The sequence below is a fragment of the Rasamsonia byssochlamydoides genome (genome assembly GCF_041956645.1).
Source record: "Rasamsonia byssochlamydoides strain NRRL 3658 unplaced genomic scaffold VTN77scaffold_1, whole genome shotgun sequence".
Classification (NCBI taxonomy): domain Eukaryota; kingdom Fungi; phylum Ascomycota; class Eurotiomycetes; order Eurotiales; family Trichocomaceae; genus Rasamsonia; species Rasamsonia byssochlamydoides.
This window is the reverse complement of record NW_027192384.1, coordinates 672,294-691,530: the sequence shown is the minus strand read 5'-3', so window position 1 is coordinate 691,530 and position 19,237 is coordinate 672,294. Positions and strand designations below refer to the sequence as shown.

At 50.7% G+C, this 19,237-nt stretch overlaps 7 protein-coding genes across 7 annotated transcripts; 3 read left to right on the top strand and 4 right to left on the bottom strand.

Annotated features, from left to right (window-relative positions):
• Positions 1–91: 91 nt before the first annotated feature.
• VTN77DRAFT_238 (uncharacterized protein) lies at positions 92–1,306 on the top strand (the record flags this gene model as incomplete). The annotated part of the gene is made up of 1 exon (XM_069418212.1): positions 92–1,306. The coding sequence occupies one exon, from the start codon at positions 92–94 to the stop codon at positions 1,304–1,306; it is 1,215 nt and encodes a 404-aa protein (XP_069282601.1).
• Positions 1,307–1,559: 253 nt separating this feature from the next.
• On the bottom strand, positions 1,560–4,386 carry VTN77DRAFT_237 (uncharacterized protein; the record flags this gene model as incomplete). The annotated part of the gene is made up of 2 exons (XM_069418201.1): positions 1,560–4,230; positions 4,373–4,386. 2 exons carry the CDS (start codon positions 4,384–4,386, stop codon positions 1,560–1,562), a joined length of 2,685 nt encoding a protein of 894 aa, XP_069282600.1.
• A 441-nt stretch (positions 4,387–4,827) lies between these two features.
• On the top strand, positions 4,828–6,546 carry VTN77DRAFT_236 (uncharacterized protein; the record flags this gene model as incomplete). The annotated part of the gene is made up of 1 exon (XM_069418190.1): positions 4,828–6,546. One exon carries the CDS (start codon positions 4,828–4,830, stop codon positions 6,544–6,546), a length of 1,719 nt encoding a protein of 572 aa, XP_069282599.1.
• Positions 6,547–7,006: 460 nt separating this feature from the next.
• VTN77DRAFT_235 (uncharacterized protein) lies at positions 7,007–8,230 on the bottom strand (the record flags this gene model as incomplete). The annotated part of the gene is made up of 1 exon (XM_069418179.1): positions 7,007–8,230. One exon carries the CDS (start codon positions 8,228–8,230, stop codon positions 7,007–7,009), a length of 1,224 nt encoding a protein of 407 aa, XP_069282598.1.
• Positions 8,231–9,766: 1,536 nt separating this feature from the next.
• VTN77DRAFT_234 (uncharacterized protein) lies at positions 9,767–13,153 on the top strand (the record flags this gene model as incomplete). Its single annotated transcript, XM_069418168.1, has 1 exon — positions 9,767–13,153. One exon carries the CDS (start codon positions 9,767–9,769, stop codon positions 13,151–13,153), a length of 3,387 nt encoding a protein of 1,128 aa, XP_069282597.1.
• A 1,493-nt stretch (positions 13,154–14,646) lies between these two features.
• On the bottom strand, positions 14,647–15,197 carry VTN77DRAFT_233 (uncharacterized protein; the record flags this gene model as incomplete). Its single annotated transcript, XM_069418157.1, has 3 exons — positions 14,647–14,755; positions 14,806–14,883; positions 14,956–15,197. The coding sequence occupies 3 exons, from the start codon at positions 15,195–15,197 to the stop codon at positions 14,647–14,649; spliced, it is 429 nt and encodes a 142-aa protein (XP_069282596.1).
• A 904-nt stretch (positions 15,198–16,101) lies between these two features.
• VTN77DRAFT_232 (uncharacterized protein) lies at positions 16,102–16,662 on the bottom strand (the record flags this gene model as incomplete). Its single annotated transcript, XM_069418146.1, has 1 exon — positions 16,102–16,662. The coding sequence occupies one exon, from the start codon at positions 16,660–16,662 to the stop codon at positions 16,102–16,104; it is 561 nt and encodes a 186-aa protein (XP_069282595.1).
• Between the last annotated feature and the right edge of the window lie 2,575 nt (positions 16,663–19,237).

Genomic DNA, 19,237 nt, shown 5'->3' with positions numbered 1-19,237 from the left:
CTCCACCTGCGCTCTCCGCCCGCTATATCGCCCTGTCTCCGGAGCGATCCCGTTTCCCGCTCTGCCGCTCCTCTTTGCAGGCGCGGTCGAGATGTCCTCGACGCGCGCCGTACCAGCGACTCGGGTCATTTCCCCGTCGCCCACACCGTCAGAGAAGTTAGACTCAAGAGATGGCTATTCCGGCCCGGTGACACGTTCTGCTTCACGGCGACAGCAGCTGCGGTCTCCACAGCCGATATCAGAAGAAGGCAAAGATGATAATGATAATGATGATGACGCTGGAAACGGAGGTCCAGACTCGGGCGCAGATCACGAGACCCGCAAAGGCTCTCGTATCTCCACTGCCACGTCTGCAGGGTCCGCCAGACGGCGTCAGTCTAAGACGAAAGCTTCTGGAAAATCGCCAGTAACCAAACCAGAGCCGCTGAGTAACGGATCCTTATCGCCTCCCAATGGCCATCTTTCTCCGTACAGCAACCTCCAAGATCGCTGGCGTGATTTCTCTCGGTCGCCATCCCCTCTAGGGCTGATTCCATTACACCAGCATTACCGCAACTTCATACACCGTCATGAGATCCCCCGCAAGCTCCTCCATGTGTCGATCGGGTTCTTGACGCTGGACCTCTACCGACGCGGGATCCAGCCATTAGCAATCACTCCATTCCTGATCTTCTCTCTGGTCGGTATTGCAGCCACTGATGTACTCCGTCATCGGTCAGAGACCGTCAACAAGTTGTTTATCCGTTGCGTGGGCGCCCTCATGAGAGAGACTGAGGTCAACGGCTTCAACGGGGTGGTCTGGTATCTCCTTGGAGCCTACATCGTGCTCAGGTTCTTCCCCAAAGATGTGGGAGTGATAGGCGTCCTCTTGCTGAGCTGGTGTGATACCGCTGCTTCCACATTCGGGCGCCTGTACGGACGTTATACCATCCGTCTTCGCCGCGGGAAGAGCTTGGCAGGGACGCTGGCTGCGTTCCTCACGGGTGTTTTCACCGCAGCCATGTTCTGGGGATGGTTCGTTCCTCGCATTGGCACCTTCCCCGACGATCCAGAGGGCTCATTCATGTTCACGGGCTGTCTGAATCTGCTTCCCGACACTGTCCGGAATCTCATCGGCTGGACATCAAATACGTCGTCGAGCGGCATCGTCACCGGCGGACTGGCGCTAGGCGTGATGAGCCTTGTTTCCGGCATTGTCGCAGCGGGGAGCGAGTTCGTGGATCTTTTCGGGTTAGATGACAATCTTACGATTCCTGTCCTGAGTGGGATTGGTCTTTGGGGGTTCTTGAAAGTTTTTGGTTGCTAGATTAGACATGGTTACGATTTTCCTTTCTTTTCTTCCGTCTGCCTCCTTTTTTTTTCCCTCCCCCTTACAGCCTTGCTCTTAATAGAGTAATCTTATGTTATGTCTAATATATCTCATTAGTAAAGAAAGAACTTAAGGTAATGATCCATTTTCCTATTCGGAGAAAGCCAATTTATTTCCCTCCCTAGCCTTCTATAGTATACCAACCTAGACAACGCCAATAAAAAAAAGAAAAAAGAAAAGTTGATGGCAATCAACTCAAGTCCAGAAGACTAACTCGTCCAATCCTCCTCTTGTTCTTAGTCTTACCCTCTTTCTCAGGTGCGGCCTCATCAGTCTCGACGTCATCTCGGATATTAGTAGATGAGGATGGTGGCTGCTCTTCACGGGTCTCCACTGTCCAGAAACCGTCATGCGTCCGGATTGTTTCTACGTATGTCTTGGTTGTTGATTGGGACTGCGAAGTCTCCTCTTCCACGGATTCCCCTCTCCTGCGTCGAGGACTTTTTGTCAATGCCGATGAGGATATCGAAGGGCATTCTTGAACGCCTTCTTCGACCTCCTCTTCTTCTTTGCGCGACGAGGTCTGTTGTGAAACATTTCGCCGCTGCGGCCGCGTTGGGCTGGAGTCCTCTGCATGGGCTGATGGCAGAGCGTCTAAGGGCATCGCCGGGGATACCATCGGCAACGGTGATGAATCGATAATCACGACTTCAGGCTCCTGGCAAGCAACCTCCACCGGCTCTTTTGTAGTTCGGCGGGGTCTCCGTGATGGAGTCGACAAGGAAAGCGATTTAAAGGCAGCCTCCAACTGGGATGCTTCAGGCTCCGTCTTCCGTGCATGAGATTGGATTGGCTTTCTCAGTGAGCGCCGTCCTTCTGGTGTAGGGGAGGACGGAAACGGGATGAGGAACTGTGATGGACGCGGCTGGTCCGTCACAACAGGCTCTGGGCTACCAATGTTAGTGTAGCTGACCTTGAACTGTCCCGGTAATGTCGCGAGCGCAGACAAAATGGGGGATGCTTCTTGATCATCGAGATCCGCATCCAAAACCACCGGCGCATCTTGGGAGCCGGGATGGCGTATTAGGCCAACACGTCGACGCGCTGTCCTCAACTGGGTTCTGGTGGCCCGAACATCTGATATACTGCATGCGACTGCGAAGTCACCCGCAAGATCGTCAATCGCTAAAGATGGAGCCTTTTTGATGCTCTGTGTTTGCCAGGAAGAGAAACTTGCTGGAGGACCTGTCCTGGAAGCCGTGTGTGACAAACCATTGTCTTTCTCTGCTCCTGAGCCTGTCGTCGAAGGTTTCGAAATGGCCTCGAGGAGCTGAGATTGTTTCGCGGGACTGAGTTCACTACCTGGCTTAGTAATTGTAGTAAAACGAAGGATCCCCCCGGGCTTCATTCCTGGATCTATTGGCTTCTTCTTTCTTGTAGTAGTAGTCTTCTTTGCTGCAGGCTTCTTAGGTGCCGCCTTTTCATCTTGCTGTTTCTTCCATCTCTCAACGACATCAGGGATGCCGATCTTCGCCACAGACTCAAAGATCCATATCTTCTCTGGCTCATAAGGGTCATATCGCTTTTTCGGCATCTTGAATCCTGAAACGATTGGTGCAGCTGGCTCAGCGTCCGCATCCGCTTCTTCTTCTTCATCGCCCAGTTCCTTCGCTTCTTGCTGGGAACCTTGTTGAGGTGGAGGGTTTGGTTCCTCTGCATTCAGGTCCAAACCAACGACGTCGACCGGAACAATATCCAGTTGTAGTTGAGACAGGCCATCTGTGCTGTAATGCATTCGACTTTTATAAACTCGTTGCAACATGGGAGCATCCGGGTTAGGTACGAATGAGCCATAGCCTTGCATGGCGACCGCAGGCCTGCGAAGCCGAAGTCTAGAACACACCAAGGGTTCTGCAAGATTTCTGATAACCTTTTTCGCACCAGAGCGATATTTCCAATCAAAGGCGTCCGCGACGAACAATCTCAATTGCTGCACATCGATTTCCTGGTCCCAAGCATTGGAAAGTCTCTGTCGAAGACGTTCGATTTCTTCAGGACTGGAAACCACAGGATTGGCGTAAAAGGATAGAATTGTTCGATCAGGGAACGTGTCTGGTATCCTCACAGCTTTATGCTTGCACTGAAAATAGCCACTCTCGTTTTCGTCCAATTCGTACTGAAGTCTGGCTCTCCAATCGTCCAACTTCATCTTCACTTGACTTTCATCCCCGGCAAGAATCTCAAGGAGATCCTCGCCGAACCCGGCTTTTGCGATTTCCCCGGCAAGTTTACTGCCGCATTTAGCGACTCCCGATGGCAAATAATCACCTCCACTCAGCATCGCAAAGAGAATCATGCCAGCACGGCTCAATTCTACGTTCTTGGGCAGACCGAGAATCTCTTGCGTACGGTAGCAGTCAACATGGGTCGCCGCGCTAGTTCCGCTCGAACTCTCTTTCGAGTAATTCATCACTGTGAGTGTGGAGCCGAACATTAATGCGTCCACATCATTGCTCATTACTGCGTCCACAACGCCCGCCTGCTGCAATCTGGCACATTCGGCCTCAGCCTCCCCTGGGGCATCGTGTCGCGGAAATTTGAAGAGATCAATCAGGGTCTTGGATAGACTGATGATAGGAGCGGATCCATAGCTGCGGCTGACAGCCTTTCCGCGTTTAAAAGGAGGTTTTTGCCTTCCATCATAAACGAAAAGCGGATGAATTGGAAGAGCAAGAAGCCTAACCAGCCTGAAAAACAGGGTCCGTAATTCAGGATTCTGGCCTCCACGGCCAGCTTGGGCTTGAAACAGCCATATGGAAATGTCAACCGCAATGCGGATGGGGCGCGCAGTCTTCTCCAGATGCGTGATAGCTAACCTGGCAAGGGCAATGCGCTCCCCAGACCCGATTGTGTTGATAAGTCTGTCTTGTATCAGCCGTGTGTCCTCCAGAATGCTGGTGTGTCGGAGCCGTTACGCCAGATACATGTATTTCCGGCGCGTCAACCAGTAGGACGGAATTCATGTGACCTCATAAAAAGACACAGAACCAATAATTCACTCACCCAGGTATACCCATTCGTCCGGTATCTCACATAGCACTCCGATTCAAGACTAGGAAAGACTCAAAAACATACGAGTCCGGGGTAATGCGACGTTTGTTCAGGGTGCTGACCCCCGTCTTTGTTGTGGTTTGGGAATTGATGCGCGGCAACGGAGCTTTCTCCAATCAACAACGGGCAGCGGGAAAGCGCTAACTCCCAGCGGGCCGACGTGCTTCCGCTATCACTGTGGAGTTGGCCTGCAGTACAGAAAACACCCACGTAGAGGTCTGTACGCAGTAATTATCGATCTATCCACTTTTTTGAAGTCAGTACTGGATGGGCGGGTTTATGAACTCGTTCAATTCCATTTCACGCGAACCAGCATGAACCTTTGCTCCGAACCGGCCGTTTGTGAGCTTGACATGTCCCTCCTTTGAACCTGCTTAGTTCCAGTTCTGCCCGCAGGATAAGGAGAAATGGCAACGACGGAACCCTCTCACTTGCGCTCAGCCAGCAAGAGCTCTGTTTCCGCTTTCGATGCCGCGCGCGCCCGGATTCGAAAGGACGATCAGTTCGAACCGCATACGCCAGGGCATCGGAACCGGTCACTCATATCGTCGTTTGGCTCGTCTTCCTCGGCACTCTCCTTTCGCAACGAAGAGGATGCAATTATATTTGAATTTGGATCAAGATGGCTAAGGGCTGGCTTCGAAGGAGAGAGCGCGCCGATGTGCGTGGTTGGCTTCGGACCAGAGGAATCGCGCAAAGTCGGTGACTATCGAGGATGGATAAGACGCACGGAAGATGAGAGGACTGCAAATCGCCATGCACAGGCTGTCGATGCTGAGCAGTGGGCCAAAGAACATGAATTGTGGCGCATGGACCTTAGAGACCTTGATCTCGGACTCGTCGAGGATAAGATTGAGCGAGCTGTTCGGGAGATATACAACAAATATTTGCTGACAGATGCGGGAAATGCACGGCTGGTTCTGGTCATGCCTTCCGTGATGCCGCATCCGTTATTATCGGCCGTTCTCACGACGCTATTCAACCGTTGGAGGTTCCCAAGTATTACCCTTCTACCATCTGCTGCTATGGCGACAGCCGCTGCGGGACTTCGCTCTGCCTTGGTGGTCGATATTGGCTGGGCAGAGACCGTCGTGACCGCTATTTATGAATATAGAGAAATTGCGGCCAGGCGGAGCACCAGGGCTATGAAGTTATTAATGCAGCAAACTGGAAGAATGCTATCAAATCTCGACTCCAGTGTCGACCAAAGCCCTCTGCAGGACGAAATATCCGTGAAATTCGAATATTGTGAAGAGGTTGTCACTCGGTTCGCCTGGTGCAAGTCCGATGAAAGAGATGAGAGATTTAATAATAGGAACATTGCGATACCGTCACCGTCGAATCCAGACTCCGCATATGCCCAAGTTCCATTCCCAAAATTCGCAGAGCCAGTGGAAGAGGCTCTTTTCGCCGCGGGTGTCGCAGAACATGACCTGGATGATCACGATAAACCCATCCATATTCTCGTTTATAACACGCTCCTGGCGCTTCCGCCCGATGTCCGTGGCACATGCATGTCACGTATTGTCTTTGTCGGGGGAGGATCTAAGATTCCAGGTATCCGACAGCGAGTGATGAAAGACGTCGCGTCTCTGGTGGAAAAGCACGGATGGAGCGCGATGAGGGGACGAGCCGTTGAGGAGCATAGGAAGAAGCTGCAGGAACTGAGCATCAACCGACAACGACAACCACCGCCGCCGCCTCCGCCTCAAGAGTCGACGCCTGACTCCTCTATTTCTCCTTCTGAAGCAGAAGAGACCACCCCTTCCACAAGCGATGCCAAGGAAGACGAAGAAGAAAACCAAAAAGAAGAAGAAGAACTCGATTTCGTGGAGCAAAAACTCCGACGCAACCGAGACAAGGACACCAAGCCTTTCGTCCACGGCGTGTTCCGCCAGATCGAGTCCCTGGGCGCCTGGGCCGGTGCCAGTCTCGTGACGAGCCTGAAAGTGCGAGGGCTGGTCGAGATCGAGCGAGAAAAGTTCCTCCAGCACGGCCTGTCCAGTGCCAGCCGTGACCTGGATGGCCATCACCATGGTCATGGTCCTGATCGACGGTCGGGAATACGATCTGGTGGTGGTGGTGGGGGGGATCGCTCAAGCTGGACGTTAGCTGGATGGGGTTGATTTTGATAGATACCTTACAATTCCTATTCTACCTGTCCTTTTTCCTCCAGTCCTTTTTTGGGGCTCGAATTTCTTTTTTTTTGTTTAGACGAAGCCGGCGACGCCGCTTATGTTGTACAGTACAGTGTTGAGTATTTCCCTGGGGACGAACTTTTGGTCGATGAATGATACCCCTTCTTTTCGTTTCAGGCAATTTCATTCCCGATGAATCTTTAATTACCATACTTATTGGCGTCTGTCTGTCTTGCGGGTGTATTGTGCCTCAGACAGGCTAGAAGATATTAGGGAAAAAAAAAAGGATAGACGTAAGAAAATGGAATAAAACTAGCAAGACTAGCGTCTCTGTGTATTATTAGGCTATGGCATAATAAATGATAATAACTATGTACAGGGGTATGTAGAGCGATCTCCTGTTGGGCAGCTGCATGTAGAATGCATTAAACAAAATCAGAGATTTTTTTTAATTGAAGGTGCCGAATTGATAGGTAGCCAGGTTCACGGCCGGCACACTCTCCGGCGAGAAGATCTGAGCGGCATCCTGGCCCCATTCGGGCTGGTTGATGGCATCGATCCAACCCTCGGTTTCGATGACGATGCAGCCGTGCTCGTTCACGTAGTCTACGCCGCCCTTGCCGGCAGCCTGGTTGCGCTGCACCTGCGACGGCCTCACCGGGATGGTCCCGTTCATGCCATTGCAAGTATAAATCTGCAGCGCCCGCTGATTCGTCGCCACGTCCAAGGTGATGCCTGTCGCGGGAGACGCGAGATGCAGCACGGGCACGACAGCGTCGGGCGAGTAGTACGGACTGCGGTCGAGGATGAAGCAAGTGTCGTAGCCCGTACAGCCGGTGCCGCAGACACCGTCGGCATATTGAAAATCTTGCCCGATAGCTTTTCCGGCCGTAAAGTCCATCACACCGTGATCTGAACTGGCCACATCGAAGATCGTGCCGTTCGGGATCAGATTGCCATCGGTACCCACGTATCTCTGGGCCAAGGGCATCTGCAAGGTGTCATTCAACACCGTTGGCTCTCTGAAGACATTCAGATTCCAGTAGATGTGGTTGGCCAACATGATGGGTGTCTTCTCCGTCAGAGACAGCGACACGAGCTTGGTAGTCAGTTGAGGGAGTCCCTTAGGGTTCGTTGGAGTGACCTTCGTGTCCACAGTAAACGTGGCATGTGTGATCACGTTTCCGGGAAAGTCCTCAAAGCCTGTGTCTAGAAGAGTGAAGGTGACACTAGAATTGGAATATGCCGTCACGGTCCAGTTGCGAGCATCGTAACCCACGAATCCACCGTGAAGAGTGGCAGTGCCATTGTATTCGTTCTCGGGGACATGGTAGACGTTCCCATCAATAGTGAATGTTCCATTCTTGATTCGATTGGCATAGCGGCCCACAACAGCGCCAAAGTAGGTGTGGTTGGTCTCCGTATCATGGAGGTACTCCGTAGGGTCGTCATAACCGACAACGACATCCTGGATGGTGCCGGTGTTATCTGGGACCAGCAACGAGACTAATCGAGCTCCATAAGGAATGAATGAAGCGGTGATATTCTCCGCAGTGATGTTATAGACCTGGAAGGGGTCTGCAGTCGAACCTGAGGCGCTATTAGACCCCATGCTCTGACCGAGAGCAGGCAGCACGTAGAGGGCTGCAGAAAGGTAATTCTTGATGTGCATTCTGGATATCAGAGACACGGCGACAACCAGACAGATCAGGCCGTATACACCTAGAACGAGACTCCAGAGACGTGGTCTCAGCAATAACGAGGACAGGCGTCGACGGAGCCGTGAGACCGCTCTTTTATGTATGACCGGGGGCATCCCAATGCTACTATTCACATCGCGCCCGACCTGCGAGCGGGGAAGCTGGGAAGACGCTAATCGAACCGTGGGAATAAACAAAGGAACGACGGCACAGGATCCGGCGAGCTGGGATGATTGCTTTCGGCGTAGATGGGAAAAGCGAGCTTGTGCTTGCGGTGTTCAAGTGTCAAGCTGTGGCCAACTAGCATGCGGCTAGTGATGTAACGTGGAGTGCATTCGCCTCCTTACGGCTCGCACATGGCATCACCAGATTCACCACCACAGGGATGCTGGATGGAGGAGAAAAACACAGGCAGGCGTGATTGGACCTTGAGATGCAGGAGCTTGGTTCCCCAGGAGCCGGGTGCGGAGAAAGCTGCGCGTCTGCTGGTTTGCGGTCCAGGAACGGCAAGTCCGGTGGGGTGCAGCCCATCTGATGGCTTGGACCATGGCTGATCGACATCATTGCGCCTCGTGAGTTAAATGAAATCCTGCGGGAAAAAGCCCTAGCAAATTCATCCTGTTCAAGAGCGTTGGGTGCCAAACAATGTCGAGTATGGTTAGGCTTAGAGGTCCGCGAATCACTCAGGAATCGTCAGTCGACCTATCATAATTCGACGAGCAGAATACGAGATATTGCATGGGAGAAAACCCCATGTTTTCTTAGGTGCAGTCAATTGAACGCCACCGTTAGCTCGTGGAGATCTGCTATGCGCTACGTCATCCCCTTCTTCAGCTGTTTTAATTCAACAATACGGAATATTAGTCCTAAAGTACTCCGTACTTGGGGCAGTCACTCGGAAGCTGACTACGTGTGTGTACGAAACTGGATTGGTATGGGCTGAAGTCACCAGTTGTCAACCGTCCGGCATCCATCTACCATCAGACGACAGACAAGGCGATGATAAGCTCTAAAATAATTCTAAGCTGAAATTGGGTGTGATTGACAGAAACGAAATTCCCAGCTTAGAACCTTGGAACCTTCCACCAATTACCGACTCCGTACCGTCTGTAATATACGCTACACCGGATCCAGTTAAGCGTGTCACTTGCCAACCAAGGATCTGATTACATAAGCGAGATGCGGAGTTCCGGAGAAACATATCCCCGGATAAATGCTTACGTAAACCGCCTATGCGCCGCACCGGCAGACCGCGACTCGCGGACTGCCTGATCGGGAGGCGTGTTTATGTTGTTATCGGCGCATCTGTCGCCTGTCCCGCGATATTCACACGTGCATTCAATGCGAACAGCACGTTACGAGGCTCTGGGATGGATTCGGAGAACTTAACTGCGAGAAAAGTCATGTTTGGTTGCGTCTTGCGACGGTGATTCGGACGCGACGTCGCGTTTCTTTCAGTCATCTGCGGATCGGTGATCGCATCGTTTTTGAGTTCGCAGTCCGTCGCGATGTCCTCTCGAAGTCCGAGCTCCTCTCCCGATGTGCTTGGGCCTGCTGGCGATGCCGAGTACCTCATCTCGTCCCCTCCTCCCGAATTCACCGGTCGCCAAAGCTGGGTTGCGCCGTATCCCTTCCAAACTCCTCAAAGGAAACCGCGGCACCCGAGCCGCAGCCCCAATAAGAGCACACACACGATCCGCTTCGATGACATCTTGCTGCCGTCAAGCCCCCCCATGCGGCTAGGCAACAGACAACGATCGCTATCTCCGACCAAAGTTCAGTCGGAAAGCAATGTCAGCCCGTGGAGGATTCGCGTGACAGTCGAGGCGGAGCACGAGGACGACGAAAACCCAGAGAGCAGTTCACGCAAGAGAATTAAGTCTGCGACAACGACGACAAAGGTGCCTTTGAAGGATGAGGGAGATCGGAGCCAAGCCTCAGCGAAAAAACGAAGAGGCAGGCCTCGAAAGTCCGACATGCTAGAGCAGAATAGTACGCCCAGCAAAGGCAGTCCCGGGCGAACACCCAAACCAAAGTCTGCGAGCGCAACGAAGCGACCACGAGGAAGACCGAGAAAGAGCCTCCCAGCCGAAAGTGTTGCAGAGAGCATAGAGACTGACGACCTTGGTGGAGGTGCGGAGACGAACCATCAAGATGGTAGCGCTTTCGACGGTGCCTCCAACGGAAATGCCACGACGAGTGAACCTTCAGGCCAAGGTCTCAATGATAACGCGAACACTGGTCCCACGACCAACTTGAACAGGAGCTCACCGGTGCCATCCCACCAAAGAGTGCCCGTGAGACTGGAGCCTTCGTCTAGGAGAGTAAGACGCATAATTGAAGGGGATTCAGAGTTAACACCCATCAAAACACAGTCTGCAGCCCGGAGGGTTCGCGGGGTCTCTCCGGAGAATACGCTACATGCAGGTCACACCCCTCGACCCCGACGCATGTACCCAACACCTACATCGTCATCGCTACTGGACGACGAAAATGTGGAGGAGACAAGTCGGAACTTGCAGCAGAACCGCCAGTGGGATGAGGACGTGGTCCCGATTGCGGATCCCACGGATGAACACAGGGAGTTTGACTCCATCATGGAAAGTGAAGGCTTTAGCATGGTGTCGTTAGACTCACTGCCATCTGCCAAACAACAAGGACTTAGTTCCATCCTCAATTCAGCCAAAGGAGCACTCAAGCCATTCTTTGAGCGACAAACAACGGGTTCTTTCGACAGGACGAAATCGAGCACTTCCAATTCTAATTCCGAGATTACTCAGGAATCCCCTGCAGCTCCATCTCGTCGCGGCCAATCTGCATCAGAGATGCCAAACGGCGAATCCTCATCAGCTCCCAAAACAAAGGAGTCACCTCATAATAACAAGGTTCTGCAAGCTAAGCAGACTCCAGCCGTCGATACCGTGTCGCCTACCGTCCCGCCAGCACCTGCTCAGCCAAACCAGGGTGCACTGAAGAAGAAAAGAACATTTCCTAGTCTGGCACGGGTAGTTCGAGCTGGTATCGCGCTTCAAGGCATTCTGAGACGCCAACGGAGAGGATCAAGGTTGCGAAGTCCCTTTTCGAGTCCGACTAGACCCAGCACAAGAGAATCCAGTGAAGACCTAGATGGACCAAGGAGGCGTTTGGAAAATTTGTTTAGCGGATTTGCTCTCGAAACACAGCGAGAACTTCGAGCTGGACTCAGATTTGGCGAACAACTTGCCAGGCGACAAATAGAAGCTGAGAGAATGAGAAAGCAGAAAGAGGCCACGGTATCCAAAGAGGGCGTCACTCCTGTGAAGGAGGCGGTGAGCGTAGCGCAGGAATCACCTGCGCCTCAGACTCACGGTGACAACTTAGATGGGACTGATGACACGAGACCGCTCTCAGGAATAGAACAACGCGAAGCAGAGTGGCAACGTGAAAGAGAGATGGTCAGTCATCAGATCCAGATGGCAGACTCCAGCCAAGTTATTGTCATTGAAAGTGACGCAGAAGGCTCTCAAAAGCTCGACAGTGAGGCACTCGTTTCTGGTCCTGACGAGCCATTATCCGAGGAAGAGGATGACTACGGGGATATATGGCAACAGGAAGCCAGGAATCACAGATCGAATCTCAATCGACACGTCCTTCAGGCTGAAGAGGACGAAGCACAATTTTCTCGCACACAACACTCTCGTGACGAGACTGGCAGTCCTGAGAAGAACAACCAAGACAGCTTCTCAAGCGACGATGCCGACAATCCGCTTCCATATTCCTGGAACATCCAACGAGGTGAAATACCTCCGCTCGGAAAGTCGCGGCTGGCACAACTGAAGCAAGAAAAGGTTGATCTCTCACCTTTGCTGAGGGCACACGATACCCCAAACACGAGAAGATACTACGCCAATAGCAGTCCGCAGACTGTTGCCAGTCAATATTTACAATCGCCTGAGAATAATATCAAGAGCGAACGGGGACGCGATAGCGATCACAATAGCTACCATTACGAGCGCTCATCAGTCCAAGGCGAGGACGATTCTTCGCCCAAACGGGACTCACAAGCCGCAGAGGACGAAGAAGAGCATTCGGACCTCTCCTCGGCCGAGTCCATGTCCCAAGGAGAAGGTGACCATCTTCGCGAGGACGACGAGATTGTTAGCGAAGGCCTTGACGACGAAGATCACACTCTGAATACTCAGAAAGAGGCCACGCCTGAAAATACTTCCTCTCACCAGCAGTCTGTGGTCACTCCCGAGTCCGCATCACTGGTCGAACCTGAAATTTCTGCATCGAAGCCATCGTGGTTCCGCAGACTCACCAACAGTTTCACCCCTTGGTGGGCGAAGGCAGGCAGTAAGCAGATGGAGGAGTCGGAGTATGACGATAATGAGCCGTCTGAGGTACATGTCGATGAGGCTGAGGCTGAGGCTCTCAAAGAACCCACGCCGGCCGCGGACCGAAACCCGCCTCCTAAGAGGCCTCGTGACTCCGAGTCACCGCGGCCTTCTATCGAAGCAGAGCCTGAGCCTAAAAAATTGAAGCAGACGAAAGTGCTCGCAACGTCGGGATATTTCACCGACGACCACTATGTGGCCCTCAGACGTCTCTACTCGTTAGCCAAGCGATCTCCTGAACTTTTCCCTTACTACCCGACTCCCCGCCGGGACGACATGATCGGCGACTGGCTTTGGACGTCAGACGGCATCCATGGCGTTCCTGTCACCGAGATCCAGTTCGGCATCATCGATGAGTTCATGCGGGAACTGTCCGAAGCTGACCGACGGAACGGCGGGACGGGCGAGATTGGATGGTCGGAAGACGACCTCCACAAGCGTCTGTTCAGTATCATCGTGGGCGAACAGATCAGAAAGGAGCGGAAAGCGCAGGCGAGAGAGCAGGCGTTGCAGCGGTAGTCGTACAGTACATCTAGCGGATCTTCATTTTGGCAAATCTTTGGATTGATACTTGGCTTCTTCTTTCCTTCCTCTTTTGGCTTTTTTCTTGGAAATGGCTACAAAACGAAGCAGCCGTTTTACAGTAGATGGAGTTGTACAGAGCTTTGGCCTTGGCTTTTTTTTTGGAGTTCTTCCCTTGGATTGAAAGTTACGACGATCTCATGCTGTGGAGAGGAAAGGGAAATATTCAGGAGTTGGTCTAGTTGGTCTAGTAGGTCTTCTCTATGGGGATTTCTCTTCTTTTTTTTTTCCTTTTTGGATACCTTCATCGCAGTCGTGCGTGTTTAACTCTGTCATTCTCATTCTCTTCTTTTTTTCTGGTGGCATTTATTTATTCATTGCTGCTTTGTATGTACAGAAAATACCCAAGCCAAGTCAAGTGAATGGAATGGAATGCAATTAAATTAATGGATTCGATTTACTCTGATTCTGGCTTATTTGGCTCGATAGATGTCTCGACAGCTGATTGACAAAGAATATGATAATACCTATTCATTGAATTGTGCTGTTAGCATGTGTGGCTTTAGGTTCCAATGCAGTGTGCATCTCCTAGGTCAAAGACAGCCAGCCAGGTGGTCAAACCCTCACTCTTGCCAGCTTTTAGGTTTCAACCTGTGCTTTCCAAGTCTGAACTGGGTAGAAGTGAGTGAGGGTTTGACTACCTATCTATTCTCATCCAAACCCTCACTCTCTCCGGCACTAGCTTCTAGCATATTGTCTTCCATGTCAAGGTTGGGTAAAGTGAGCATTTGACCCAAAACCTCACTCTTTCCGACTCTTAGGTTCTAGTATGGATCTCCCGGGTCAGAGCTGGGTAAGGTGAGGATTTGGAAGGTTCTCATTGTCTTTATTAGACTATACAGGCATATCGTAATCAGATCCTGATGATCATCATGAGACATTAGGTAGGTAAGTAAGTAGGGAAAAGGGAACAAAGGACCGGCAAAAGTGAGGGTTTCTTTCACCAGTGTATTTATTCAGTATCAAACCAGCATGGGAGGAAGAAATGAAATCACTAGATGCATTGATTGATTGATTGATTCATTCATTCATTCATTAGCTTCCATGTCCTTTCCAAGTACATATTAATGTACAAAAAAGTGTATCAAGAGGGTTTACTCTTTGATTCAAATCTTTAAGTGCGACTTGGTTGAGGCATAACTATTCAAATTTCCTCTCCTTGTTATCTGTTTATAGCCTATTAATTTATATATTAATACTTCTACAGACTGATCACACCTTACCATACATAGTCCATTATGATGAATCCATCTAGTAGGCAAGACATCTCCAACGGAATATTTTCCCAGGGCAACTGGCTGAATCAATTACTTTGATAACAAATCGAGTTTAGGAAGTATTCTCATTAGCAATTCAAGAGCTAATTATTAATACAATATGAAGTAAGCCACAGTGTGTGATTGACTGGCTAAAACAGAGCTCTCTAGAATTCAATTCCATCCCATCCCAAAGGCCTTCACCTCAAACGAGTTCTCTGTAATCGGAGGTACAATAGCTGGATCTTGCTCATCACAGTGCGACAGACCCGTCAGATATCTTCTGGATATGTTAACCAGGTCTCGTCCGGAAAGAAGGAAGACTGGACATACGTCATCCTTTGCGGCTTGTCGTAGAAGATCTGACCGGTATCGTGCTCGGAATAGACAAATCCTTTACGGCGCATGAGCCTGGCCATAAAAAAAAACAAGAGATATTAATTATTTTTTTTGTTGCGATGATTTTAAAGCAAAGACCCTTACTCGAGAATCTCAGCGATCTGCCGTCTGATGATCGCATAGTCCTCTGGAATGAGCACCGCGAACAACTCGGTGACTGGTCGGCCCCGAACCATGGACATGACGATCACACGCAGGTAGCCGCCAGGAAATGGGTCGGTATCATCTTGACGAAGCTCGGCACTGCCAAGGAACTGGGGAGTGCGACCAGACGATTCGCACGCCTTCAGCGCCTTGCATTCGTTCTCGAAATCGTCGGTTGCCATTTTGAGAACAGATGGTCGGTCCCTCTCTGGAAAGGATGACGGGTCCTGTCTATGAAAAGAAAGAAAGAAACAAAGATGCTGTTAGGAAAAGGTATGGTCCCAAGAACTATGGACATAACATTAACATACTGGACACGAAGCCTCGCAATAAATTTGGCTCTCCCATCGCTATGATCTGCCCTCTGACTTTCGAAGATGGCAAATCGCTCATTAATGCATTCATCATAATGTTCTGACAGGATCTTTACCAGTTGGAAATCTATCGTACTGGTCCTCATTACCCGGCCCTCCTTCTTCATGGTAATGCCGTCTGGAAAATTGTCCGACATTGTGGGCGTGCTGGTTGCTGTTCTGGTGGTTGAAGTTGAATCTTCTTTTGCTAATCATTTTAAGATGATGGGAGAGGTTTTTTTTTCGACTACTATCAGCCTTTGATTGGATTCCGTAAGGCCTCACACCATAGATGCCATATAAGCCCTAGATAGTGGCGGCAGACTACAGTCACAAATATTAGAATGTCAGTGCATCCGCTTCTTGCACTGACCGACTGACAGGCTCGCCAACATATAAGCATTTGCAGAGGTGCCATGGCATCTACTCTTTCGCTGTTGGATCTTTTCTGGTTGACGGCTTGTTTCAATCAACTAGCCTAGGGAGGATTACATGATCACTAGGCATCTACGGAAGCAAGCAGTATCACAGTTACTGTACAACGGCCGGCCCTGCTTCTCAGGACCAGTCCTCTGACAGCATTTCAGCAGACCGTCGTTTTCATCCTCCTGGGCTGTCGATGGGATGGGCACTAGATTTCGGAATTCATATAATGCTGTCGTGGCTGTCTTGAACAGGGGCATAGCTTGGGACCAACATAGCTAACGGGACTGAAGCAACAAGTTGCAACCACTCAATAATCCCCAAAATATCTCTGGCGAATACTCTCCATCTCCAGTTCATATGGCATCGGAGTCATGAACTTATCCACCTCCTGTCGCCAGAACTCATTCTGCGGATTGACATTCCACGCGGTCGTATATTCCCAGAATGGAGGAAACCACCCGGCCGTCTCCCAGTCAATAATACCGACCACTTCGTCTCCGCGCACGAGAATGTTGAAGCTGCTCAGATCAGCGTGTGTAAAGACTGGTGAAGGCCATGGCTGTTTGTGGAATGCAATTAGCTCATGGATACCAGGGGGAGCATCATTACAGTCATGAGCTTCTATATTATCGCGTAGATGCCTGTGGAAGTCGTGGATTGTCTTAAAGGGTCCCCATAGTGCAGCTCTCGGAAGCCGGCAGTCATAAATTGGTCCACCATCCACATTTGCAACACCTCCACCTTCCAGAGGAGAGATACTGCGGAGCTCCTCGATCATTTTCTTCAGCTGGCTGAGGATCTTTGCCTTGGATTCCTCAGAACGAAAGGCCCATCTGCTTGCCGCCATCTGCCCTTTGATCCTTTCCATAACAATGTATGTCCTCCCCCTTATGAGTAAAGGCGCAATATACTGTCGGCACCGGAATCGACGTGTGCTGTGCAACGAATTGCATGGCGTTTGCCTCCGCAAGTGACGTCCAAGGCCCTGCCTTGATACAGAAATTGGAAACGAAAAGAACGCCACCACCAGGGTGCTTGAAGAGGCGCCGGAGGCCTCTTTGGGTCACGATCTTGACGACCAGGAGGGTAAGAATTCGACCCCAAAAAGTGTTGTTGATTGGTTTTGATTCCATTCGTGCTTGTTGCGCCTGGTTGCTGCCGCTCTGCAACATGGAATGGGTCTTCTCCATCCTGTAACGATATCATCATCAGCAGCAGCAGCTCAGCTTCCGCAATATCGGGTTGAACAAAATGAAGGTAAAAGGAAAATCAGATTCAAGTCACTGGAAGAGGAGGTACCGTACCTGGTACCTTCTATCACATGTCCAGTGTCCAGTCTAAAGGCCTAACCCCTTTTGATTTAGTCACATGCACAACACGTGCCTGACAAGTTGCATGTGAAAGCAGGAGGACCTAGTTATGGTTGTTTTCTAGAAATTCTGTGCAGTGCCATGCCATCATGCCACGGGTGATTATAGCAGATACTATAATGGGATCAGAGATCTTCTGCGATGGATCTCGAGCAATCTCCGTCCCAAGAGCATGGAACCATAGGGCCCAAAGATCGGTAACCTTCCTTCCATATGGAGTACTTGTCAAACTGGGCTTCCGACGGATGCCGGTATGATCGATCGATCGATCGATAGACCGTCCGTTCGTTCGTTATCTCTGGAGGCTGGAGAAATAGATGACTAAACGAAATCATGTCTTTTATCAGTGGAGGAACTACCTAGGTCTCTATCTACCTAATCGGGTATCTAGATAAGAGCTCACTGATAAGGATAACGCCGTTGATTGGTTGCCGTTACTTTGGCTGTAATCGATCAACCAACCAGAACATGGCTGGTTGATCTACCTCCCTACCAGGTAATCATCTACGGAGTACTCCGTACGAGTATTTCAGCACCTTCACCCTTTTCTTTCAATTTCGATGCCTATGATGGGATTATTTCTGGCACATCGACTTCGTACAGAAGAGTACATGTACTCCATATAGCGGAATGAGTACTGTACAGACATAGTATGGAGCAGCTATAGAGCGTCTTTTCAGTCAAGAATCATGTGTGAACATGCCTACCTCAGTGTAACTAACTTAATTAGCTAATTTGATTCCAGTGGATACAATACGTACCAAAATAAGTATGAGTAGAGTATCCCATGGGCCTGGATGTGGGATGCCTTGTGTAACTAGGGATCTTGATCTCCCGTTCCCCCGCATTGGTTTCCGTTTGTAGCGTTAGAAGCGAAGAGATCTTGCCTCTGTAGTACCTTAAACGGTGCATCTTTTTTGGATCCAATGCAAGCTGCAGCACGTGGGGGTTGCACGATTGATAGGATCGGGAGACACTCTGGTAATGGCCGTATGGTGAACAGTGCTCGCTTCCCAATGCCTGTACTGTCACGGCGCCGACCGATATCGGTAGAAGCGCCAAAATTGGAGCTCCAGATACTAGCGAAATCTGCCCCACTGCCGTCATTAAACGCAGGGCAGCATGGCGTGCCGTGCGTCGAACATTCGAAGGAGGTACTAAGAACTGGGGCACATTGGCAGAGCATCTTGACAGACGGTAATCAAGCGCCGCCGGTCTTCCGTGACGTTATCTGTCCTTGAGCAGGAACCAGTTTAAAGAGAAACAAGCTTCGAAGACAGTATTAGGAGGACGTGTCATGAGTGCGACGTGCCAGCCTATCTTAGCGAAGGGATATTTCCAACAACTGACCTCTATTTCGATAGGTCCCTGACACCCTTGCTCTGATAAGCATCCGTGCCACCCAAATAAGCTGCTTAGTTAGCAACCTACCTGATGTTGTCTTATCCTGGTCGAGGCTGAGCTGAACCAGGTAAGCCATTCTCGTCTACAGTGGCGTTAACCATCAAGAAAGTTTGGCAAGGTCAAAATAATAATATTAAGACACATGGCAAACGTTTCTGGCTAACACACATATCTCTCGTTGCACACAGCCATCATGCTGCCGTCATGTCGGAAATCTCCTCCTTATGGTGGACGGACGAGAGAATCGAGGCGACGCTTTCACGGGAATACGTTCTCGCCCATCTCAAACCAGAATATCACGTGCGACTCTTCTCATTGCCTCCTTGGGGCGAGGGGCTGACCAGCGAGACGTACTTGGAATGGATCCTCACCAAAGCCGGCAAGCTCTTCCTCATCTTGAATGACATTGGCATCCCGGAGCGAATCTTTGCCCTCGTCGACCAGTCCATTGATGACGCCGATCTTCCCATTGCTGAACTACGCGTTCCCCAACTTCGGCTCTCACCTGCGGAGGAGAGCCCCGCACTGGACTCGAAATTTTTCCATGCGCAATGGCGGTTCCTCGTTCGTGGAATCAAGGAGGGCGAGCATGTCAAATTCACAGAAAATGAAGGAGTCCCCGTCGAGCTGCACCAGTCTAACAAAGATGGAGTGGATAAGGTAGTTCTG